Source organism: Eremothecium cymbalariae, chromosome 5, assembly GCF_000235365.1.
Source record: "Eremothecium cymbalariae DBVPG#7215 chromosome 5, complete sequence".
In the NCBI taxonomy this organism is placed as follows: Eukaryota; Fungi; Ascomycota; class Saccharomycetes; order Saccharomycetales; family Saccharomycetaceae; genus Eremothecium; species Eremothecium cymbalariae.
In genome coordinates this window covers 884,091-905,662 of record NC_016453.1, presented here as the reverse complement: position 1 = coordinate 905,662, position 21,572 = coordinate 884,091, and the positions used below count along the sequence as shown (strand labels likewise).

At 39.7% G+C, this 21,572-nt stretch overlaps 10 protein-coding genes and 2 non-coding genes across 12 annotated transcripts; 7 read left to right on the top strand and 5 right to left on the bottom strand.

Annotated features, from left to right (window-relative positions):
- Positions 1 to 186: 186 nt before the first annotated feature.
- Positions 187 to 564, bottom strand: CKS1 (cyclin-dependent protein kinase regulatory subunit CKS1; the record flags this gene model as incomplete). Its single annotated transcript, XM_003646961.1, has 1 exon — positions 187 to 564. One exon carries the CDS (start codon positions 562 to 564, stop codon positions 187 to 189), a length of 378 nt encoding a protein of 125 aa, XP_003647009.1.
- A 321-nt stretch (positions 565 to 885) lies between these two features.
- HSL7 (protein arginine N-methyltransferase) lies at positions 886 to 3,312 on the top strand (the record flags this gene model as incomplete). The annotated part of the gene is made up of 1 exon (XM_003646960.1): positions 886 to 3,312. One exon carries the CDS (start codon positions 886 to 888, stop codon positions 3,310 to 3,312), a length of 2,427 nt encoding a protein of 808 aa, XP_003647008.1.
- A 243-nt stretch (positions 3,313 to 3,555) lies between these two features.
- Ecym_5438 (uncharacterized protein) lies at positions 3,556 to 5,907 on the bottom strand (the record flags this gene model as incomplete). Its single annotated transcript, XM_003646959.1, has 1 exon — positions 3,556 to 5,907. The coding sequence occupies one exon, from the start codon at positions 5,905 to 5,907 to the stop codon at positions 3,556 to 3,558; it is 2,352 nt and encodes a 783-aa protein (XP_003647007.1).
- A 416-nt stretch (positions 5,908 to 6,323) lies between these two features.
- LHS1 (Hsp70 family chaperone LHS1) lies at positions 6,324 to 8,978 on the top strand (the record flags this gene model as incomplete). The annotated part of the gene is made up of 1 exon (XM_003646958.1): positions 6,324 to 8,978. One exon carries the CDS (start codon positions 6,324 to 6,326, stop codon positions 8,976 to 8,978), a length of 2,655 nt encoding a protein of 884 aa, XP_003647006.1.
- Positions 8,979 to 9,150: 172 nt separating this feature from the next.
- STV1 (H(+)-transporting V0 sector ATPase subunit a) lies at positions 9,151 to 11,766 on the bottom strand (the record flags this gene model as incomplete). Its single annotated transcript, XM_003646957.1, has 1 exon — positions 9,151 to 11,766. The coding sequence occupies one exon, from the start codon at positions 11,764 to 11,766 to the stop codon at positions 9,151 to 9,153; it is 2,616 nt and encodes an 871-aa protein (XP_003647005.1).
- Positions 11,767 to 12,144: 378 nt separating this feature from the next.
- Ecym_5435 (uncharacterized protein) lies at positions 12,145 to 14,310 on the top strand (the record flags this gene model as incomplete). Its single annotated transcript, XM_003646956.1, has 1 exon — positions 12,145 to 14,310. The coding sequence occupies one exon, from the start codon at positions 12,145 to 12,147 to the stop codon at positions 14,308 to 14,310; it is 2,166 nt and encodes a 721-aa protein (XP_003647004.1).
- A 41-nt stretch (positions 14,311 to 14,351) lies between these two features.
- On the bottom strand, positions 14,352 to 14,969 carry FAR3 (Far3p; the record flags this gene model as incomplete). The annotated part of the gene is made up of 1 exon (XM_003646955.1): positions 14,352 to 14,969. One exon carries the CDS (start codon positions 14,967 to 14,969, stop codon positions 14,352 to 14,354), a length of 618 nt encoding a protein of 205 aa, XP_003647003.1.
- Positions 14,970 to 15,821: 852 nt separating this feature from the next.
- On the top strand, positions 15,822 to 15,922 carry Ecym_5433. The gene is made up of 2 exons: positions 15,822 to 15,857; positions 15,887 to 15,922. It is a non-coding gene; the product is annotated as a tRNA-Trp (tRNA).
- A 780-nt stretch (positions 15,923 to 16,702) lies between these two features.
- Positions 16,703 to 18,088, top strand: Ecym_5432 (transglycosylase; the record flags this gene model as incomplete). Its single annotated transcript, XM_003646954.1, has 1 exon — positions 16,703 to 18,088. One exon carries the CDS (start codon positions 16,703 to 16,705, stop codon positions 18,086 to 18,088), a length of 1,386 nt encoding a protein of 461 aa, XP_003647002.1.
- A 205-nt stretch (positions 18,089 to 18,293) lies between these two features.
- Positions 18,294 to 18,366, bottom strand: Ecym_5431. The gene has a single exon. It is a non-coding gene; the product is annotated as a tRNA-Lys (tRNA).
- Positions 18,367 to 18,536: 170 nt separating this feature from the next.
- Positions 18,537 to 18,995, top strand: RPC17 (DNA-directed RNA polymerase III subunit RPC17; the record flags this gene model as incomplete). The annotated part of the gene is made up of 1 exon (XM_003646953.1): positions 18,537 to 18,995. The coding sequence occupies one exon, from the start codon at positions 18,537 to 18,539 to the stop codon at positions 18,993 to 18,995; it is 459 nt and encodes a 152-aa protein (XP_003647001.1).
- An 832-nt stretch (positions 18,996 to 19,827) lies between these two features.
- On the top strand, positions 19,828 to 21,495 carry MLS1 (malate synthase MLS1; the record flags this gene model as incomplete). The annotated part of the gene is made up of 1 exon (XM_003646952.1): positions 19,828 to 21,495. One exon carries the CDS (start codon positions 19,828 to 19,830, stop codon positions 21,493 to 21,495), a length of 1,668 nt encoding a protein of 555 aa, XP_003647000.1.
- Between the last annotated feature and the right edge of the window lie 77 nt (positions 21,496 to 21,572).

Genomic DNA, 21,572 nt, shown 5'->3' with positions numbered 1-21,572 from the left:
AAAACCAAAGGTAGAGTAATAATAATAATAATAATATTAACAAAAAGGAGAAATGAAGCAAGCTTATATCTAGCTCATGGGTATATATGTCAATTTGCTGGATCAAATAGGAATGCAAGCACTAAAAACAAATATAACACATGTAACGAAGGACAGGCCCGCCAAGGCAACCTAACAGTTGTGTTTCTAGTGTCCTGCTGCATATTGCTGCTGTTGTTGCTGCTGTTGCGCCACACGAAGATCTGCTTCAAAGTTCAACGGTCTCTTAAACAGTAGAATATGAGGTTCTGGTGCATGACACTCATAATGTTCCCAACCCAACGACTGTGTAACCCCTAACCCTCTCCATTCGTCTTCTGTCAAAATCCGTAGAGTACCGGTTTCTGAATTAAAGTAGTCCGATGGAATCACCTTAAGCATCGCCTTAGGCAACATTACATGCCTGTATTCATGCGTGTCATCTGAATAACGTGGTGAATAATGAATCGATTCCTGAAATTCTAACACTCTGGCCCTTTCTTGCTCTGTCAACTTTCTTCCTTGAAATGGATGGTTTGAGAACATGGCATAGGAATAAGTACTAGCTGCAATCGTATTAGAACACCTCTCCGGATGGTGTTTAATCGCGTTAATTGTGAAGGATATGCACTTGTATTTGCGTTGTCTTCGAATTTTTTTTTCAGATTCTTCTGGGAATTTTTAAGATCAGCATTCGTGTGGTTCTGCAATAGTGATTAAAGGTTTGATTAAGCAGAGTATTTTTAGACAAAGGGACAAGAATACTAGATTGAAGGGCTGGGTATTAGTTTTAAGATATCTAGGCAGTCTGGAGAAGATAATAGCGGCCAAAGTGAGGGAATCAAGAAGGGTTATACGGGTTTCAAAATGAAAAGTAATGTATTTGTTGGAGTGAAGGGGAATGGTCTTGTGGAGAGTGATATTTATCAGGATAAATATGATTATATGTTGGTTTCCATAACCAATATTCGGTATCGGGACTCTGTAAAGAAACAATATGGCAAACTTAAGTCTGGTGTTCTGCAAGATTTGCATATTGATGCGCCGCAGTTGCAAGATCTTGGTGTGCCGGCGCTGAAGGCGTCAGAAAATGGAGTTGGGTTTATTGGGCTGATATCTTCGTGGTTGGAGTTAGAAAGTCCAAATCCTGATGCTGGTGAAATGAGTTATCAAGTGTTACGTTATGAGTTTGAGTATGCTAGAAGTTACGGGATAAAGCAGGTGATTTTGGCCCCGCCGCGGAATCTGGGGAATCTGAACTTTTATGTTCAGAAGATTGCGCGGCTGCTGTACAGCATTCAAAATGACAGGCCCACAACACGGCTGCCTTTGTTATCAATTTCTTTGCCTTTATTTGAGGATACTGATCCTCTATCAACTTGGGAGCTGTGGAACACCATTCGCAAACAATGTAAGTATCACCCTTTGCTGACCATTACTTTGGCACTTCCTCGGTGTAGAACGCCTAGCTATGTGCTAAATCGGTGGCTTGCGGAACCAGTTTCCTGTTTGTTAGTCTCTTCTTCTATCTTTGCGACAAATCAATACAATTATCCAGTGTTGAATAAGTTTAACCAGGAACTAATTACAAAGTTCCAGAAGATTAATGGCGATGCCGAAAGTAATTTAGGTGAATTAACTGTTATTTTACACGGGCTAGAAAAGCATGTTGATAAGATCAGAGGTGGCGAGGCTATATATTTGGAATATATCAACTATCTATTAAAAAAAGGTGATAAAATGATAATTCCTCAACATGCGGATTCTTTTTGGGATAAGTTTCCTAGAATTATGTCACCGCTACAACCTAACTTTGATAATTTGTCGAACGAAGTATATCAAACTTTTGAAAAGGACAAAAAGAAGTATGATTTATATGAGATGGCAATTAATCAAGCGTTGCAGTATATTGTGCAGGAGCAGAACAAAAAATGGATGCGTGAAAGCTTAACTATACTTGTAGCTGGCGCAGGAAGGGGACCTCTTGTTGGGAAGGCCTTTGAATGCTTAAAAAAAATGAGCATCACAAATTTCAAGCTGATTGCCTTAGAGAAGAATCCGCAAGCGTTACTTTATTTACAGAAAAAGAACTTTGAAAACTGGGCTAATTCAGTTGATATTGTACCAGTTAATATGCGTAAGTGGGACTCCTCAGTTAAGGTCGACCTATGTATCAGTGAATTACTTGGGTCTTTTGGATGTAACGAGCTATCGCCAGAATGTCTAGAAGCATTGCAGCAGAGGAACTGCCATGCTAAAACGATATTCATTCCGCAGTCATACACTTCATATGTCGCTCCAGTTTCTTCCCCTCTATTGTACCAAAAATTGAGAGAACAAGGTGCTAGCGCCTTACAGTCACCGTGGATTGTTCACAATATTCCGTATTGTATATTATCAAATAAGATTAATGAACTATGGACGTTCGAGCACCCCAGTAAAGAACCGACTACCACAAGATCTGCGATTACCCACTTGAAAATAAAGCACAAAGGGGAGCTTCACGGTATTATCGGGTTCTTCACTGCACAGCTGTATAAGAATATTCAGTTATCTATACTCCCTGATGATAGTACTGTTAGACTTCATGAGCCACCGTTAACCGAAGATGACACTGGGGTTCATCTAGGAATTTACAAGAAAATTAATCACACAGTTAACATGGCATCGTGGTCTCCTATATTCTTTCCTTTATCGCAGCCCCTTTATATTAGTGATGATACTGAATTAGAACTTTCAATGGCGCGTAATAAGGATTGTAGCAGAGTTTGGTATGAGTGGTCAGTGAACAGCTATGTTTATATCGTTGTTACGGATGATGGCAAACCTACAAGTGCACCCTGTAACAGCTTAAAAAATTCTGCCTCAAGAAGAAAGTTTGTCAAAAAAGCATCCGGTCCCTTCCCTAGTGGCAAGAAAAGTGATGAAGTTAATAAAGCCTTTGCCAATTTCCAACTTTCTCCCCAAGTTTTGCCTTCTAGTGATATAGAGGATTCTACTGAAAGTTTAACTGAATCCAATGTTGATGATAATGTTGATACAACCGAACTGTTTGAAAGGACTTTTACTGGTAAAAGCGAATTCATATCACCTGAATTAAGTGGTTGGAAAAGTATCTGTGATATCCACGGTTTAGGTAATGCTATTCCCTACCTGTTTGAAAATGATGAGCCTATACTTGAAGATCAGGAAGATAAAGAACAATCACATTATGAAGAATATCGTGCGAGAGTCAGAACTAACGTAACTGAATTACACAATTTAGGTGGTGAAGCTCACTCCATAAAAATTTAATATGACAGAATTATATTTTATCCCCCAAAAGGATTGTTTATTCAATTCTTTTTCTATTAGGCAATATAATTGGACACTAATTCATTTCTACTAAGAAGCAACCATTCTTTGGTGAACAACCGTTTTTTAATATCTTATTAATTTTTAATTATCTTTTTCTTTTCAATATCGTTTTCTGTATTATACTTAGATAATTTATCAAAGACAATACAATACATATAATATCATTAAATATCATTAGCTTCACCAGGGATTATCTTCTGTAGTCGATGTCCCGGACCATGTGGGGCGTTGAACCGCTAGGCTAGGTGTATTCAACGTTTCGAATAATTGACTATCTTCTTCACTTGCAATACAACCAACTGACCCTTTACCATATTTAGGTCTACTGGTCGAACTAACGTCATCTTCCTTGTCATCTGACTTTTTATGAACATCCATTAATCTATTTCTTGCGTTTTGTTCGAGTATTGCCTCGATTTTTTCTTGAATATCTTCCGGCAAAATAGGGAGAAACCTTTCAGCGTTCTCAACTGTGACATAAATATCTACTAGTTCATTCATCATTGGCAAAGTGACTAACAGTTGAGGTCTTTCTTCTAATTGTATATTGTACTCCTGACCCTTAAGCATAGAAGCTAAATATTTCTTCAAAGAAGACTGGAAGCGTGGTTCCTCCAACTCATAACGATATTTCTCAACGACCCTAAGCAACTGCGAAGGGTTTAATGCATTTATCAAATTCATTGTTGATTTTAACGATTCTTCATCTTCTATTGAAGTAGCAACTTGTAACCATTGTAAAAGTTGTAAAAGTGGCTCCATGTGCAATTGTGATATACGGTAAAGCGATTGGTAGTAAAATAGGGTATTCGTGGTATCATAAATCACTTCCTTGTCATCTGCAACCGGAGAATACATTGTGATATTTCTCAAAGACTTTAGCTTTAAATTTATTTCAGAAATTGGCTTGATCAGCGTATAAGGGAATCTTTCCCAGATAAAATTATCGATCATTTTCGATTTTGGCACTCTAGTATCATGATTTTTAATCCAATCTTCTATGGTAGACAAGTTCAGCCTGATTTGAACCGCCCGTCCTCTGGAAAGGTATTTCTTGTTTCCTATAATTTTATTGAACAAAGAAGTTGAAAACCATTGGATAGATGTTGAGACACATTGCACATAAAACAGTGGATGAACTTGATGCAAATCTAAAACATAAGTCAAAGCACCAAATATTTGGACAATTTTCATTGGTGAAACTTTCATCTGCTCCTCTGCTGATGGAGGATATAACATGTTTAATATCTCATCATAAGAACTCTGAATACCCTTTATGGAATGTTTCTTCTTTTTGAAAATATTCCAATCCTTTTTGTACAAAGTTTGCTTTACATCAGTAATGGTTGTATAGGTTAGAATTGCAGGCACGACTAGTCGATCTATACGGGCATATATAGATGAGCATATTTCGATCATAAGGGTCTGCATTGCATTAATTAGTTTCTGCAACAGGGTAGTGTATTTTTTAAAAAATGTTTCATCACGACAAAGATAATAGTATAGGAACGTTAAATAACCCAACCAATATGATTGACTTACAATATCGCCCTCCTGGTTTGAAACAACCCCTCCAGATGGTTGTTGAGATGACAAAATCTTTGTGAGCGATAAATAAAATATGTTTTCTACAAGGCTAGTACTTTGCCGCTTCTTATGTGCATATCTTAAACATTGGAAAATCAATGCAGCTGGGGTTATTGTATCGTGTGGATTTTTTTGCGGCAAAGTAATTAGCACATTTAAAATCTCAAATATGTCATAATCAGCAAATTCAATGTACTGGCCACTAATCAAATGATCAAAATCAAATAGCATTGAAGCCTCTGGAGATGTTTCCAGTTCCACAGTTTTAAGAGGAGGAACATACAAATCATCCACGCCATTGGTCTTTTCAGAGATATTAAGACCCGCTGTTTGCAACTTAATATTGTCCAGTGTCTCATCAAGCTCATCAAATCGCAATGGACCTTTGTATAAATCCTCGCTTGGGCCAAAAAGTGCATCTTTGGTCTCCTTATTCCGGTTTAGAAGTCTATGTGTCTCTGCAAAGCTGTAAATTTCTGATCCAGGAACCAATAAATCTATCGCCGTTGATCCATTATTGTTCTTATAACCAAAATCCAACTCATCCTGGAAATTCAACAACTCCACACAGCACTGCTGTCTATTAAGGTGAAAACACCACATAAGAGGTGAATAAGAAGCCAAATCATCTGCAAGATTGACGTCCAACTGTCCCGTACAATGCAATAACTCAATATATACAGGATGGTCATACACCACAGTATAAACCAACAACGGCACTCCCGTTACTGTCTTATCATTTACTTGCTCCTTTACTTCACCAATCAATTCTTTAAACTTATTCACACTCTCATAAGACCTGGTAATCAATTCCACCAACTGCGACCACTCATCCGTCCCATCTAGCACATGTTTAGTTGAATCCTTCACCTGCTGTGTTTGCAGATCATCATCCAAACCAACTTTGTCGCTGCTATCAGCAACTACCTTCCATGGATCCTCCATGTTTATAACTGCCTATTCCCCACACACAGGTCTCGAAACCCCGTATAACTCTATATAGTATCTCCTAATTCAAATGATTGTTGTTCTAGTCTGTCCTTAAAAACTCGATGTCATTAACGTTGGCCCGGAAAACCTCCGAGAGGTCAGATACCACCCAGACCTTATACCTCAACTTTTGAAAGAAATGAGCATCAACCAATCAAGTTAGCTATCTTGAAATATGTATCAGCTTCTCTGATATCTGTACTTTACGAATTGTAATGTTTAGATCTTATTTAAGCCGTGTTCTTGAGTTCATGTTTCTGCTGTATTCGTCGTATATGAACACGGTGCAAATCCAACGATATTCGCGGTTTACTAAAACTAGTTCAAGAACACTACAGTTAACAAACAAAAACAACTCAATATAGAGGCTGATGAGATTCTCTACTTTGTCTTGGCTTCTTATTGCGGTATTCACCCAGTCGATAGTGTCTCTGGGGGCCGTTATTGGTATCGATTATGGCTATCAGTTTGGAAAAGCCATGGTGGTATCACTTCAGGCACCGCTTGAGATAGTGTTAACCCCTGAATCGCAAAGGAAGGATGAAAATGGTGTTGCTATCAGGATCATCGATGGTATTGTTGAGAGAACCTATGGTTCGGTGGTTAGTTCTTCAATCGTGACTCGATTCCCTAGTAATTCGTTAATGCATTTAAAGCCTTTGTTTGGAAAATTGGCAGACGAAAACCTAAATGCTTATTATAGAGCACATCCGGGTGTTATTTTAAAGGCTAGTGATCGGGGATCTGTTGCATTTTCAATTAATGATCAAGAATTCCCAGTTGAAGAGGTAGCTGCTATGAATTTACAGCAGTATATTAATAGGGCGAATGACATGTTGAAAGAAAAGGGTGGTGATGATACTGTTGTTCAACTTGCATTGACTGTTCCTGAATACTTCACTATTGAACAAAGGAACTCGCTGATGGATGCAGTATCTCTAATTCCTTTACAACGTCCATATTTGGTCAGTGAGGGTTTATCTGTTGCAGTTGATTTTTCTTTAAAACAGAAATTTGAGGCTGGGAAACGCTATTATTACATTATTTATGACATGGGAACAGGATCTACAAAAGCTAGTCTTGTTTCAATCGAGCAGCCCGAGGGTGATTCTGAACCTTTAAGAATTGAACTTTTAGGTTATGGACATACTGACGATATTAGTGGTGTTCAAGTCACACTAGCTATTTCAGAACTTATTAGTAACAAATTTCTAGAACATCACCGGTCTGTTAGGAGTTCTGAATTAGAAGCTAGTGCCAGATCACAAGCAAAGATTATTCAAGCTGCTGAAAAAGCTAAACTAATCTTAAGTGCTAATGCCGATGCCATAGTTAATATTGAATCTTTATTGAATGGCATCGATTTTAAGGCTACAGTATACCGGGAGGAGGTTGAAGAATACTTGGAACCATTTTTAACTGGCATCATTAAACCAATCAACGATGCTTTGTCTGGTAATTTTGGTGGAGAATCTATTGCTTTAAGTCAATTGGATGGCGTAATATTAACAGGCGGTTCTTCTCGCGTGCCTATTGTAAAAAAAACGCTAGTTGAATATCTAGGTGAAGACTTGATATCAAAGAAGGTTAATGCAGACGAATCAGCTGTCCATGGTGTTACTATCAGAGGCGTTCAATTATCTAAGGCCTTTAAAATTAAACCATTGCATGTTATTGACCGTTCTATTTTTTCTTATGAAGCCAAATTTTCTAACCAGGAATATATTGTTGAAATATTCTCTACTGGATCAACCTACCCAAATAAAACTTCTTTCACTACTCTGCCTCTTAACGGTCCAGTTTCGGATTTTCAAATTGATTTATATGAAAATGGGAGGCTATTCCAAACAGTCGATGTTTATACTGAGCAACTCAATATGAAATTTATCACTGAGTGTGCAGATGGTATTGTCTACAACGCTAATTTTAGTCTATCGGCAAACAGAATTTTTGAATGTGAAAACGTAGAGGCTGTTTGCTTGGGTGGGTCAGTTACACGAGCTGTCCAAAGTGCTAGTAGTTCTGGAGATGAAGGCGTTACCAAAGGTTATGAAGATCAAGACATTAACAAAAATACTGATAAGAAAATAGAGTTTCCTGCCAGACCAAAAAAGTTGTCATTAAAATCTGAATATAGAAATTTGAAACCATACAGCTCTAAGGAGAAGATTAACGCAAGGTCTAAGTTGGCACAATTGAATCGTAGTGATAAAGAACGTGAACAGCTGCAAACACAACTAAATCACCTTGAATCTTTATTGTATGATACTATGTATTACTTGGAAGATGAAGAAGTTATTGCTAAAGGTCCAAAGTCTGATATAAAAAAATTGTCTGAAATTGTAACCGAATATCTGGAGTGGTTGGACTATGGGTATGAAGATGCTTCTCTAATTGATATAAATGAAAAAATTGTGGAAGTTTCCACCATTAAGAGTAAAATCAAATTGTACCTCGAATTTTCGGATGAGATATTTGACCATTACAGGTTCGAAAAACTGATCCAGAATTCTAGAGTCTCTCTAAATGAGTTTAAAAATTATCAGAACATTTTGATAGAACAAGTGAAGGTATTTGATAATGATTTTGAAGCTATTGGGCTAAATGCTACCAGAGAATACCTGAAGATGAAGGCCCCAAGGAGCGTGAGCTTCTCGCCCACAGAGAGTGATGTTGTCATTAAAAACTTAGAATCACTTTTGAATGAAATTGAAGAAATGTTGAATACTAACTCGATAGAGAACAAACCTAGGGAAGATTTGTTTGAACTAAATATGTTATGTGAGAATTCAGTGAAGGAACTTGATAGACTTCAGACTATAAGAGCGAATGCCCATACATACCGTTTGAGAGAATTGCAATCTTTTTATAACAGAAAATTGAGAGCGCTAAAGAGAAAGGATGAAAAGTTGAAGCCAACAGAATCCGTCAATTCGGAGATTTCAGATGAAACTACCGATTCCCATGAGACAACCACAACTACAACTCCTGAGCATTCAGCTGAACTTGAACACGACGAATTATAAGGTATTCTAGTTATAGTTTGCTAATGCGTGATTCTTAATACATAAAAGTTGTATTTTTCTTTTCATACTGAATAGAATAATTAACGGTTTCATAAACTTTTATCGCATTGACAATCGATAAAAATATTATTATAAAAGGATTTAATCGAACGATTGGAAAATTCCTTTATATTCATAGTTCAATATTGCTATCAATACCCTTAAAGGAGAATGGTTCATATGCATAGCCGTCGCCTTCAAAAAACTTTGACATAGCTTCAACCCAGTGTAAACGTAAAGCATGTAACATTGCTGAGGTGCCTTCCATCAAGACCAAAATGCAAACAGTTAATATAAACCACACCGCAAACAAAACCACTACTCTCAAAACAGACAATATTGATCCAGGTCTTTGGACAGTAAAGGCATGTTCGATTGTCATTGACCATAACACAGTGGATAATTGCGCGTGGGCTAAGGATAAAGCCCACAACCGTAAATAAGAAGCTGTATGAGAGATACAGTTCAAACAAAACTCAATTGTGTGAATTATCTGATGGATCATTATATCGCCGAAATTAAACTCTTCTTCAAGATTCTCATCATGATTGTAATCTACTACAAGGAGTTCACTACCCGTGCGCTCTTCGGCCTCTAAAAGTATTTCCTGGGCTCGCTGATCACCAAAGCTTCGATATCCAACTTTAATTGATAGATCGTTTTGTCGTTTTAACATTAATGGTTTGTAAAGTAATAGCCATGGAACACATATCAATGCAGCTAACAATAATACAACTTGCACCAAGGCCTGGCCTACGTATAACTTTTCATCTACTACACCAGGTGATAAGAACATATTAATTAACATATTCAATAATCCTGGTGCAGGTTTACCATCTTTTATCCAATTTTTTGACCATTTATAGACAATAGCCCAAGACAAATATCCAAAAATTGATTGCATGAATATTAGACCTGGAATAAAATTGCCCAGGATGTCAATTTTCGACTTCTTATAGCGATAATTGATATATGAGAACACATAGGAGTATGACATATGAATGAATCCCATCAAAATTGACAATTTCATCTTATAAGAATTAGTAAAAAGTAAACTGTTCTCGGAACCATGCCATGCAGAATCTAACCCGAATGGGTAAATGCCAATTTTAGTGGCTTCGATAGTCTCACCCTCTTTAAAATCAGTGGGCCAACGCCAACCAGAATGGAACAAAGTCATGGACTTAGAGAATATATCATTGTATATTAAACCAACGTAAATCGAGAAAATACCCATCAAAAGAAGCACATACCTGCCAGAGAATGCCATCTCAAATATTTCCCCCATTTTCATAGTATTTAACTGCTTTTCATTGAAAACCAAATACAACGATGCAAGAAATATAATTATGCCATGGCCTGTATCGCCAAACATTATGGCAAACATAAAGGGGAATGTAACAATAGTAGCTAATCCAGGGTTAATTTCTTTATATGTGGCAATGCTATATGCATCAATAATAGTTTGAAATGGTTGGGTAAATTTATTGGTCCGGTGATAAGTAGGGGGTGTTCTGGTAGTTGATATGACATTCAAAACGGCAGTATTTGCTGATCCGACGCTTTCTCCGTATTCTCTCAATGCCGCTTGAGCATCGGATAATTCAGAAGTGGGAAGCCAACCTTCGGCAACTAGTCCCTGTGACTCTTGTCTGAATAAATTTAACGTGGCATAGATGTATATTTCCCTCTGCATCACCGTGTTCCATATAGATAATTGTTTCGAAACAAGGAACAACTCAGTGTGTAATGTCTGTTCAGTTGTCGAACAAACTTGTTTGAGATCAGATATTTTATCATTTAATTGTTGTATTGATGATTGTGAAGGGTTGAATGGAAAGATACTGCCATTTAATGATTCTATTACACGCTTTACCCTATTAACCAATACTGCTCCATGAGTAAATACAATAAAACAGTCTATCTCTACCTCTTCATTATGTTCAAGCAAAGTTCTATCTATAGGGAAATTCTGGAAGAAAAGGTTGCCACGTAATAACCTCCAGAGAATTTTGTTTAAGGTTTCAACCTTTGACCTATTAATGGAACCTGTTATTATGAATCTGTTTCTAACAGTATGTTCTAGTAAGGTTTGAGAATCGCCGGCTAGTTGGGTTTCGGCATCATCTGCAAGATCAAAAGATAATTGACTGAGATTTTCATCTGTTTCAACTTGGGTCAGTTCAAAGTCCTCAACTTCAAGATCGTGTCTGTCTTGGACAGGTAATCTACTTGTTATTCCGGGATGAACTTCCAAAAACCTAGCACACTCAAACAAAACTCTCCGATGTATTAATAACGTATTTAAACGTCCCTCTAAATCAGCCAGGGAGTCATTCAAACGTCTCACCCGTCCTTCAAACTGTGTTATCTCATCCGTAATCTCATTCACAGAATCAATTGAATGTGTATGCATCGTTTCAATCACCTGTGCCATTGTGGGCTGACCCTCGGTCTCTCCATCCTGGGCTAAAGATCGATAAGTATATTCCCACATCGCAGTCTTATGCCACTGTACCACCTCGTTTAAATATTCGATGAATCTGGATATTTCATCGAACTTTCGAATCTGATTCACGTAACCTCTCTGAAAAGTATTCAAATCTTTGTTCATATCCTTTAACATTACACTACCCAAATTCCCCAAAACACAGACAACACCTCGTGAAATTTCCAACGGAATATATAACTCGATATATGTCATATCCGCTGAACGAAATATTGCCTCTTCTTTATTCATCACGAGCATATGAGAACCCTATCCCTAGTGACACAGTATCTTTATCCGTTAATTCCTTAGCTATATAACTCAATCCCTCACCTTAGACCAGTCTCCTAATCTGAATCTATCACTTAAGCTGCAATTATGTCCTGATAGACATATATTAACACAATACCTACCTATAAACCCTGGGGCTCAGCTATTATTTTATGTGTATAATATTGAACACGACCAGCCTCTAAAATCTCTGACGGCTAAATCAATAATCCCCTTATTCTATCGTGTTAAATGATATTCTAAAATGGCTTTAATAATATATTAACCAGAATAATAATGATGACAACAGCTTCGTAGTGGTATTAAGCGTCATATTCTTGGTGATTTAGCTTCAGCTTTGGAGTTACAATGAGCTTCTACCCATTGGATCCATGGACAGGTCAAGCTTCTGCAGCTAGGAAGAAAAAGAGCACGCAGAAACTGATTGAACTCTCGAAGGATGTCAAATGGAGACATTATATTTTCCCAGACTTTACAGTGGTTTATGGGTTACGTTTGGGGGATTTGAGTTCGTTTCCATGTAGGGAGTATAGTGTTTCAGGGTTTGAGTTGTATATTGTTGAGCAATGGGTTTATGAACGTAGGCCCACGGTGGTGATTGTATCATATACCGGAAGTAAGCAAGATGTGATGCATGGAATTCGAATCACGTTGCCTGAGGATTTGAATATGTGGCCGGAGGATCTCAGCGGGTATTATCAGCAGCTAGCAAGCTACTGTACTTTGAAAGATATAGATGCTTTTACCTCGGTGTTCATAACGGACTTGTCGCAATTTCCGTCGACATTGAACCTTTTGCATGTGGAATTTGGCAATATGAAGGATATATGGTTTACGCATAAAGTTAACTTCAATTTGAAGAGATTAAAATGTATCGGAAGATCAGCTCTATCTCTTGCAGATCCTCCTGATGCGTCTTTGGAAAAGTTTCTGCAGTTATACATGCTTCCTATGAGGGACAAGGATCAAGCGATGAAGAGTGTGGTTACGCTAATCACACTGGTTCAAATATCCCTATGGTATTTTGAGCTTTTGAGACCAGAATATAAGGATGGTATATATTGTAAGCATACAGATGAAGCATTAGACCAATGGTGGTCCATATACGGTACAGTATATTTAGGGATTGATAGACCCCGAAAAGAAGGTTCTTTGGGGCCTAGTACAATATGTGGGTTAATTAGTTTTGTTTTGAGTTGTTATTTTAAGTTTGTTGTCAAGGATGTGAGCTCTTTAAAGGATCCTTTTGATGAAGAATCGTTCCGTACTGCGGTGTACAACTTCCAAAAGAAACATGGATTAGAGAAGACCTCTTTCTTGAATTTCATCACTGTGACTAAGTTGTTCGAAGTGAGTTCAAAGATATCAAATACTGATATTTTTAAATTTAGGAAGGTTGTAAAGTCTACTGTGCAAGACATCGCTGGTAAAGGTAATCCTATTCAACTATCTAGTGAAATCTTAACAACAGATCTTAGTAAACTCATATCCCATCTTCAAAGTGGCGGGTATATTAAAGCCTTTTGGAAGGCAAAATTAGATCCAGAATGTCACTTTCCAAAAGTTGATTTTACAAAAGCTAACTACGACAATACGAAGTACTTCATCGATCCAGTTGAAAATTTTGGCGATAAACCTGGTTTGGAAGTATCCGCACAGAGTAATTCCTCAAATAATATTGAGCATACAGATTTGCTTAAGGTCGGTGAATGCAAGGTACCATTACAAGTTGATACTAGTGTTTGGACTAAACATATGGATATCATTGATACTGTTCATTTTCAAGAAGAAATATTCAGGCGTGCATCTTTTTCATCAGTTAAAGAGACTATAGGTACTGGTCAGTTGACCTGCAATTACAAGGACAAATGTTTGTCACGTCATAAACTTCAACGTTCTTCCAGTTTTTCAATAGTTGAAGATGTAGCTTATGAATGGACAATGCCATTTGAACCCTCTGTCGTGCGTATAGCACGGGAAATAATGAAAGCACAATCAATTGCAAATTCCAGGTTTGATAGATATTCTGGTGACTATAAAATAGTAGCTATTAAATCAGGAATATTAAGAATTGGTAATCTTTCGAATCAAATTAACGTTGATATGTCCACATTACAAAGTCATCAGAACATGTTATTAAAAAAGCATGAACATTTACAAAAGAGCATGCAAGAATTGGATTCTCTTGCAGCAAGGTTCAACTACGATATTAGGATATTGGACATAAGGATGAGGGATATCAATGAAAGTATTTCGCAACTTGGATCAAAATTACAAAAAGTTGAAAATTATATAAAAAATCATCCATCTTACATGTTGGACCGAGTAGACACCTTAAAGACTACCTCAGAATTTGAAAAAGAAGCTCAAAGGATATTTGAGCTAGAAAAGACACGGTATAACGGTCTCGTCGTTGGACTTTTAAAGAGGGTTGTATATCCACAATTGCGACGAGATTGGAGCAAATCGTGGATGTGGAGATGGCTTTTTAGGGATCATATAAAAGGTGTTTAATAGCCGGATTATTATGTTTTTAGAGCATCTCCCCAATATATTTATATAGGTGGAATTAATGTAACATTATGTGTTTCTTCAACTTTTTTGATTCTGTGTAGCAATCTTTGAAAACTCTTGGTTCCTTGGGGCACTGTTTTCCAGTCAATTTCGCTGCATGTAATCACTAACTCTTTAAGAAGCATCTCGACAATTGGAATTGAAGTCTCTTTCGATGACCTTAACTTTTCCTCGCTCTCATTTAAGTGTTGGATCCTTTTTATTAAATTCTTTTCTATGAATTCAAACTCAGCTTTTGGACGAGCTGACTTTTGTTCAATGATAAAGTTCCTAATGGAAACTATCAGCTCGTTAATCTGACTTATTAGAGTCCAAAGTTTTGCATCTAAATATTCTTGCTGTTCTATAAGATAAATTAGTTTGTAGTTCTCCTTAATCAAGTATTCTTCCTCAGACTGCTTAGATAGTTGGTTGTATGTCTCCTTCGTTTCTTCACTAGGCTCGATAATAAACTGCTCATATGGTATATAGGTTTGTTTCGCTAATCTCTTGAGTAACCGTTCTATTTTCAGAGTTTCCTGTCTGTTGTTCCAAGACTGTGAACTCAATGTCTTGGTGAGTTGCAGTATATAATCAAAGCTATCACTAAAAGTGTCCATTATTGGCGATGCTAGAATTGTTTGAAACGGCCAAGGTACTATTACTTCCGTAGTATTTGTTTTAACAATTTGTACACAAATAGCAGGAACAGAAAAGAACTAAATACTTAAATACCGCCGCTATAACTACTAATGTAGCAAGCCCCCCCTGATCTAACCAAACAACTCAGAAAACCGTTATGTGTCGCTTTTTGAGTTGTTTCCCACTCTGACCGTGGCCTTACTTTCCAACACATAGGTTAGTCACACTGCTTGGCAAGTAGCACGTACAGAGAAGTTCAACCGTTTATCATCGATCTTAATATACTCACAAGTTCCCTTACACTGTGTTTCATTAGTCATGACTGTTAAAATGCCAGAGAGATGGAGGGGACTGTTAAATACTTTCAGTTAATGTCTGATTTAAACTACGTTTAAGGACATTTTGCGAGAGTACTTAGAACGTCACCACCGGAATATACACAGAAGATTTACGAATTTGCCTACAACAATGTATACTACAAACTTAACCACTACTACTATCCTCCTTGGTCACCATACTGTATTAATGCATACCGAGGGCGACTAGCTTAAGTCACGTGCTGACTTGAACCTCTCATCACATGCCAGCTAATGCTATACTTGAGGATGAGTTACTGCTTATATAGTCTCCAATCAGATCAATTAACCTCTAGTGTCTAGAGGGACTAGTATTCTAATCTAGCAATTGTTTTCTTAACATAGTTTTCTGCCTTACCTAGACGGCCAACCTTAGTCGTAAGTATGTAGCTTCTGGCTGACATTCTTGATTTCATGAGCACGTGCGCAATTGTCCGTATATATACTTTAATAAACCCCGAATGTCTCTCGAATGAAGCGGTGGCTCAATGGTAGAGCTTTCGACTCCAGTTAGATCCTGGAAATTTCCGGAGACTGCAATCGAAGGGTTGCAGGTTCAATTCCTGTCCGTTTCATTTTTTTTAGTTGAAGAAACTAATACCCCTGTATGTACAGATAGGTAACATTTCAGGTTGCATTATCATAAAGGCAAGGTAGGCCAACCTACATCGACATCTAGATCATAATCGGCTTCGCTGTTTTCTTGGAAGCTTTCGATTACAACGTATCTAGTATGAAATAACCGGGACTGGAAAACTTAAAGTGGCTATGGGCTCGAGATATTCCGCGGTCTACAGAATTTTCTGTGTCGAGATGTTCCCCCGTATTATGCCATCCTCGAAAAAACGACGACGGGGCATGAGATGCTGGCTGTAGCACTATGCATATTAGTTTTGACCGTCACACGCAAATGCATTTCTCAATCAATTTGTCATACTTTGACGTCTATGGGCGTCAAAAAGTACGCCGATTTTTGTGGTCGCTTTCTACATACAGATCAACGCTTTAGTTGGTTGATAGTAACAAAGAGGCTGGTTTAGTTTGTAAAGGAAAATAAATTAGATTCAGAATTCTGTCCACTCTCAGGGTACTTTCTAAATCAACTTGTCCCGCCCGAAGGATTCCGTGCATATCTATTTGGTTTTGATCTTTCTGCTCAAAAACAGCTGAACGAGTGTGTAAAGCTATCATAGAAGAGCAAATATATATTAAATTATACAAGTGGAGTGGTCTGACAACAAATTGTTATAAATACAACCGGGAACTATACTGAACTATTTATCCAAGTTGTCTTTCATTTTTTTTAATTCGCCGTACACTTTTAAAAGCTCTCTAATAATAATCTGGGATCTTCAATGACGCGTTTAGAGAGCATAATTGTTTTGGTAATTACATATATTGATTTGGTGACGGCAGTGGCCTCTGTATGCAATCCATTATCTGCAACAGCTTCATGCCAGCCGAACACTGCGCTAGCTACAGGGATTTCAGAAACCTTCGAGACTGAATCCCGAGATTTCTCCAATTATACCACTTCGGGGCGTATTGAATATGGGTCTGAAGGAGTATCATTTACATTAAACAAAAGGTGGGACAACCCTGCATTAATGTCCAACTTCTATATCATGTTTGGGAAAGTAGAAGTTGTGTTGAAGGCAGCGTCGGGAACCGGCATTGTTTCTTCATTCTACTTGCAGAGTGACGCGTTGGACGAAATAGATTTCGAGTGGCTAGGTGGGGACCGTAAGCAGTTTCAGACCAACTTCTTCTCAAAGGGCGATGTAACGACATATGCGCGGGGCGCTTTCCATCCTGTAAACGACAGCCAGGCCTTCCACACATACGCGATTGACTGGAGGATGGATCAAACCATTTGGTACCTGGACGGCAAAGTGGTAAGAACCTTGTCGAACACCACGTACGATGGATACCCCCAGACCCCAATGAGAATCTATATGGGCATATGGGCTGGCGGCGATCCGTCCAATCAGCCGGGTACTATCCAATGGGCTGGTGGGTTGACTGACTATAGCAAAGTCCCATTCGTCTCTTCTGTGAAGAAGGTGCTGGTCACAGATTACTCTACAGGTGAAAAATACGTGTACACAGACAAGACTGGTACTTGGAACTCTATCAAGTCTGAAAAAGGTGTCATTTATGGTAGGTTTGACGAAGCTAGTGCCGAGTTTGACTTTTTGCTGTCCGAAGGCGATGACGAAGAACACGACGAGGAACACGACAATGGAAATGACAATGGCGATGACAGCGGCGATGACAGCGGCGATGACAACGGCGATTGCGATGATGATGAAAATGATAACGAAGCCCAAGATACTCTGTCTGAGTCTTCAGGTGTCGAAGGAACCTTAAAAGGCGCCCATGACGGACAATGTACCAGAAGATCCGGTCGTCCTAGTCATCCAGGGTCTCCCCGAACGTTTGGTCCGCCTCGACCAGCTTATGTTTTCCCAAACAGTAACGGTGGTATCGCAGGATCGAATTATGATGGAGAATCGGACTATGATGGAGGTTCAAGTTCGGGAAATAATAGTAGAAACACTACCGGCGATGGGTCGACATTCAGGAACACTTCCAGTTCCCAACCCACCTCAGCATCTAACCAAAATTTCAACAACAGCGGTAGCACGCCCATGTCAGGCCTGTCAAACATTATAAGTGCGCGTGCAGTAACTATCGAAATATATCTACTATCATTGGGAATCATCCTGTTGTTACCGTAATGGATCACGAGAAGAGAGAAACACGTTTTCGTTTTTAATGCAAGAGATTGGTGTTTTGTTATCACTATATAATGGAGAATAACATTATGACTGGTTAGACTAAAATGAATCATAAATAATAATTAATTGTCTGCATTTCTATTATGTATGGTTACCACGAGATCAAATCGCCGGCTTCAGCGTCAGGCTGAAAAGGAAAAAAGAGAGCCCTGTACGGGGCTCGAACCCGTAACCTTATGATTAAGAGTCATACGCGCTACCGATTGCGCCAACAAGGCTTCTCAAACTGATGCTCTAAAATCCCAACTGCTGCGTGATACAACAGCCCGCCGTGCACATGCCCATTCACTAGTACTACTACTACCCTTTGAAAACTTTTCTCTAAAACCGTAATCAATCCCCTCGCATCAAACTCTTCTTGCAGGAAAGACCCAACCGCCGCACCACAATGAAGATAGAAGCCGCCAGGGACGCATTCATCAGCGACTACGAGGTCCTCAAATTTATGTCCCAGCTCCAAAGAAAACACAACTGGCTTTTCGATGACACCGACAAGAAAACTACAAAAAAAACCAAACAATACAACCATCCAGAGCTGGAGTCCATCACCAGAGATTTAGTAAACTACCTGACCACAAACAAAAACCCAGACCCGGAGGACCCGGAAACGGGAACCACCCGCCCTGCCAAAGCTGGCATCACAAAACTAAATGACGCCACTTTTACAAAACTAATGCATGCGCTAAACCAGCTGGCCCTCTTCAAAGCTGAAAAACTGCAGATCGTCAACCAACTCCCAACAAACATAGTCCATCTCTACTCCATCGTCGAGGAATGTGACAACCGTTTCAGCGAAGACCAAATAAAAACAATCCTCCTTGCTGTTCAGGAAGCCGCCCAACTGTAACATCCATGTTCCAACAAACTGATCCCATACGTAGTATGTATACCTAGCGACGGCACGGTTTCAATACATCTACAAAACGACTCCTCACACCCACACCTCACTGGTCCGCACGAACCTTCCTGGCCGGCAATCACCGCACCGTTGCACCGGCGCCTGCCGGCATCCAACGTGACCCATCGAAAATCTCCATTCATGCGCCCAGCGCCCCCGTGGCTTAAAGCCACGGGCCGCTCCAAACCGTCCGTCGCACGTCGGACTAAATGAACAGAACCCGGACCTGCAACAAAACTAACCAAACCTGGTGGTCATTCTCAAGAAGGCGCAAAGGAGCCCCCACGCCGCCCCTTACATTTCCAGGGTCACCAGAACGCCGGTCTGGTGGAGAATGAATCCCTTATTTTTTCTTTTTCCTCCAAAGGGTGGATGGCAGATAACCATACCATTTCTGATTCTTGATGGTGATTCGGTGATAATGTAGATTAAGATCATTAAACCGGTTACTTAATAAAGATAAAGGAACCAACAACAAAGAAGTAGAAAAAAAACCCATTAATGCATACAAAGTTCTTGTATCAAAAAGAAATTGCCCGGTATTGTCGTTCTGTGTAGTTTATAGTAGGTTAGGTTTTAAGGTGCGGACACAGCAAGGTGTAGTCATTAGCAGTGGTGGTAATTGTAGCTGTTGAGTGTTAAGTAAGAAGGGAATGTTGTAAGAAAATTTTTTAAATATATAAAGTAGCATATATAGACAAGGAAGTTGAGATATGGTTTCGCGTGTTTCTTGGATGGTGTGTGTGAGTTGTTTGTGTGTGTGTTTGTGTGAGTGGCGAGAATGGTATCGATTAGTTTAGAGAGAGTGAGGGTGTTGGTGGATATAGATTCTGAGCCGAGGTTCAGACCTTCTACTACGACGGCGAGTGATATTTTGACGAAGGAGGCTTTGGAGTTTGTTGCTTTATTACATCGGACTTTTAATGGGCGTCGGAAGGAGTTGCTTGTGAATCGGCGGCGGGTGCAGGCGATGTTGGATAGCGGGGAGTATAGGTTTGAGTTTCTGCCTGAGACGAAGTGGATCCGGGAGGATCCTACTTGGCAGGGGCCGGTGCTGGCGCCTGGGTTGGTGAACCGGTCTACGGAGATTACGGGGCCACCGGTCAGGAATATGTTGGTTAATGCTTTGAATTCGCCTGTGAACACTTACATGACGGATTTTGAGGATTCGCTGGCGCCAACATGGGAGAATATCAGTCAGGGGCAAGTGAATTTGTACGATGCGGTCAGGGATAAGCTTGGGTTCGTGACGTCGCAGAAGGCATATAAGTTGAACGGGAAGATTTCTGAGTTGCCTACTATAATTGTTCGGCCTCGTGGGTGGCATATGGAGGATAAGCATATTTCGGTTGATGATGAGCCTATTAGTGCGTCTTTGTTGGATTTCGGATTATATTTTTTCCACAATGCCTACAAGTTGGTAGATATTGGGAAGGGGCCTTACTTTTATTTGCCCAAGATGGAGCATCATATGGAGGCCAAGCTCTGGAATGATGTTTTTAATGTGGCCCAGGATTACATTGGGATGACTCGGGGTACAATTAGAGCTACGGTGTTGATTGAGACGTTGCCTGCGGCGTTCCAGATGGAGGAAATCATCTGGCAGTTGAGACAGCATTCTTCGGGGTTGAATTGTGGGCGTTGGGATTATATTTTCAGCACTATTAAGAAGTTACGCAATCAATCGGACCATGTGTTGCCTGACAGGGACCAGGTGACGATGACTTCCCCTTTTATGGATGCGTATGTGAAGAGATTGATATCCACCTGTCACAGGCGCGGTGTGCATGCTATGGGCGGTATGGCTGCGCAAATCCCCATCAAAGGCGACGCCGCCGCTAACGAGGCGGCCTTGGCCAAAGTCCGTAACGATAAGATCAGAGAACTTAAAAACGGGCATGATGGCTCCTGGGTCGCGCACCCTGCTCTAGCGCCAATCTGCAACAGTGTGTTCAAGGATATGGGCACGCCAAACCAGATCCACTACATCCCAGAGGTTGATGTCACGGCGTTCGACTTGGTCAATACCTCGATTTCTGGTGCCAGAATTACGGTTGCCGGTATCAAACAGAACCTTGACATTGGTTTGCAATACATGGAGGCCTGGTTACGTGGAAGCGGCTGTGTGCCAATCAATAACCTGATGGAGGATGCGGCCACAGCTGAAGTTTCGCGTTGTCAGTTGCATCAATGGGTCAAACACAAGGTAAGACTCTCTGATACTGGTGAACAGGTCACGCCTTCCCTAATGCGTAAGCTACTAAAAGAGCGCGCAGACTACTTGGCACGTTCTAGCCCTGCAGGTTCCAGCAACAAGTTTGCGACCGCAGCTGCCTACTTGGAGCCTGAGATTACGGGTGAAAGGTTCTCAGACTTCTTGACTACCCTGCTGTATGACGAAATCGTCACCACCAAGTCGAATTCCTACGGCAACAGCAGCAGACTCTGATCCCCCGTCACCGCAGCCATAAGTAAAACCTTTATATACCACTGTTATACAGACGACAAAAGGCGAAAATGAATCGC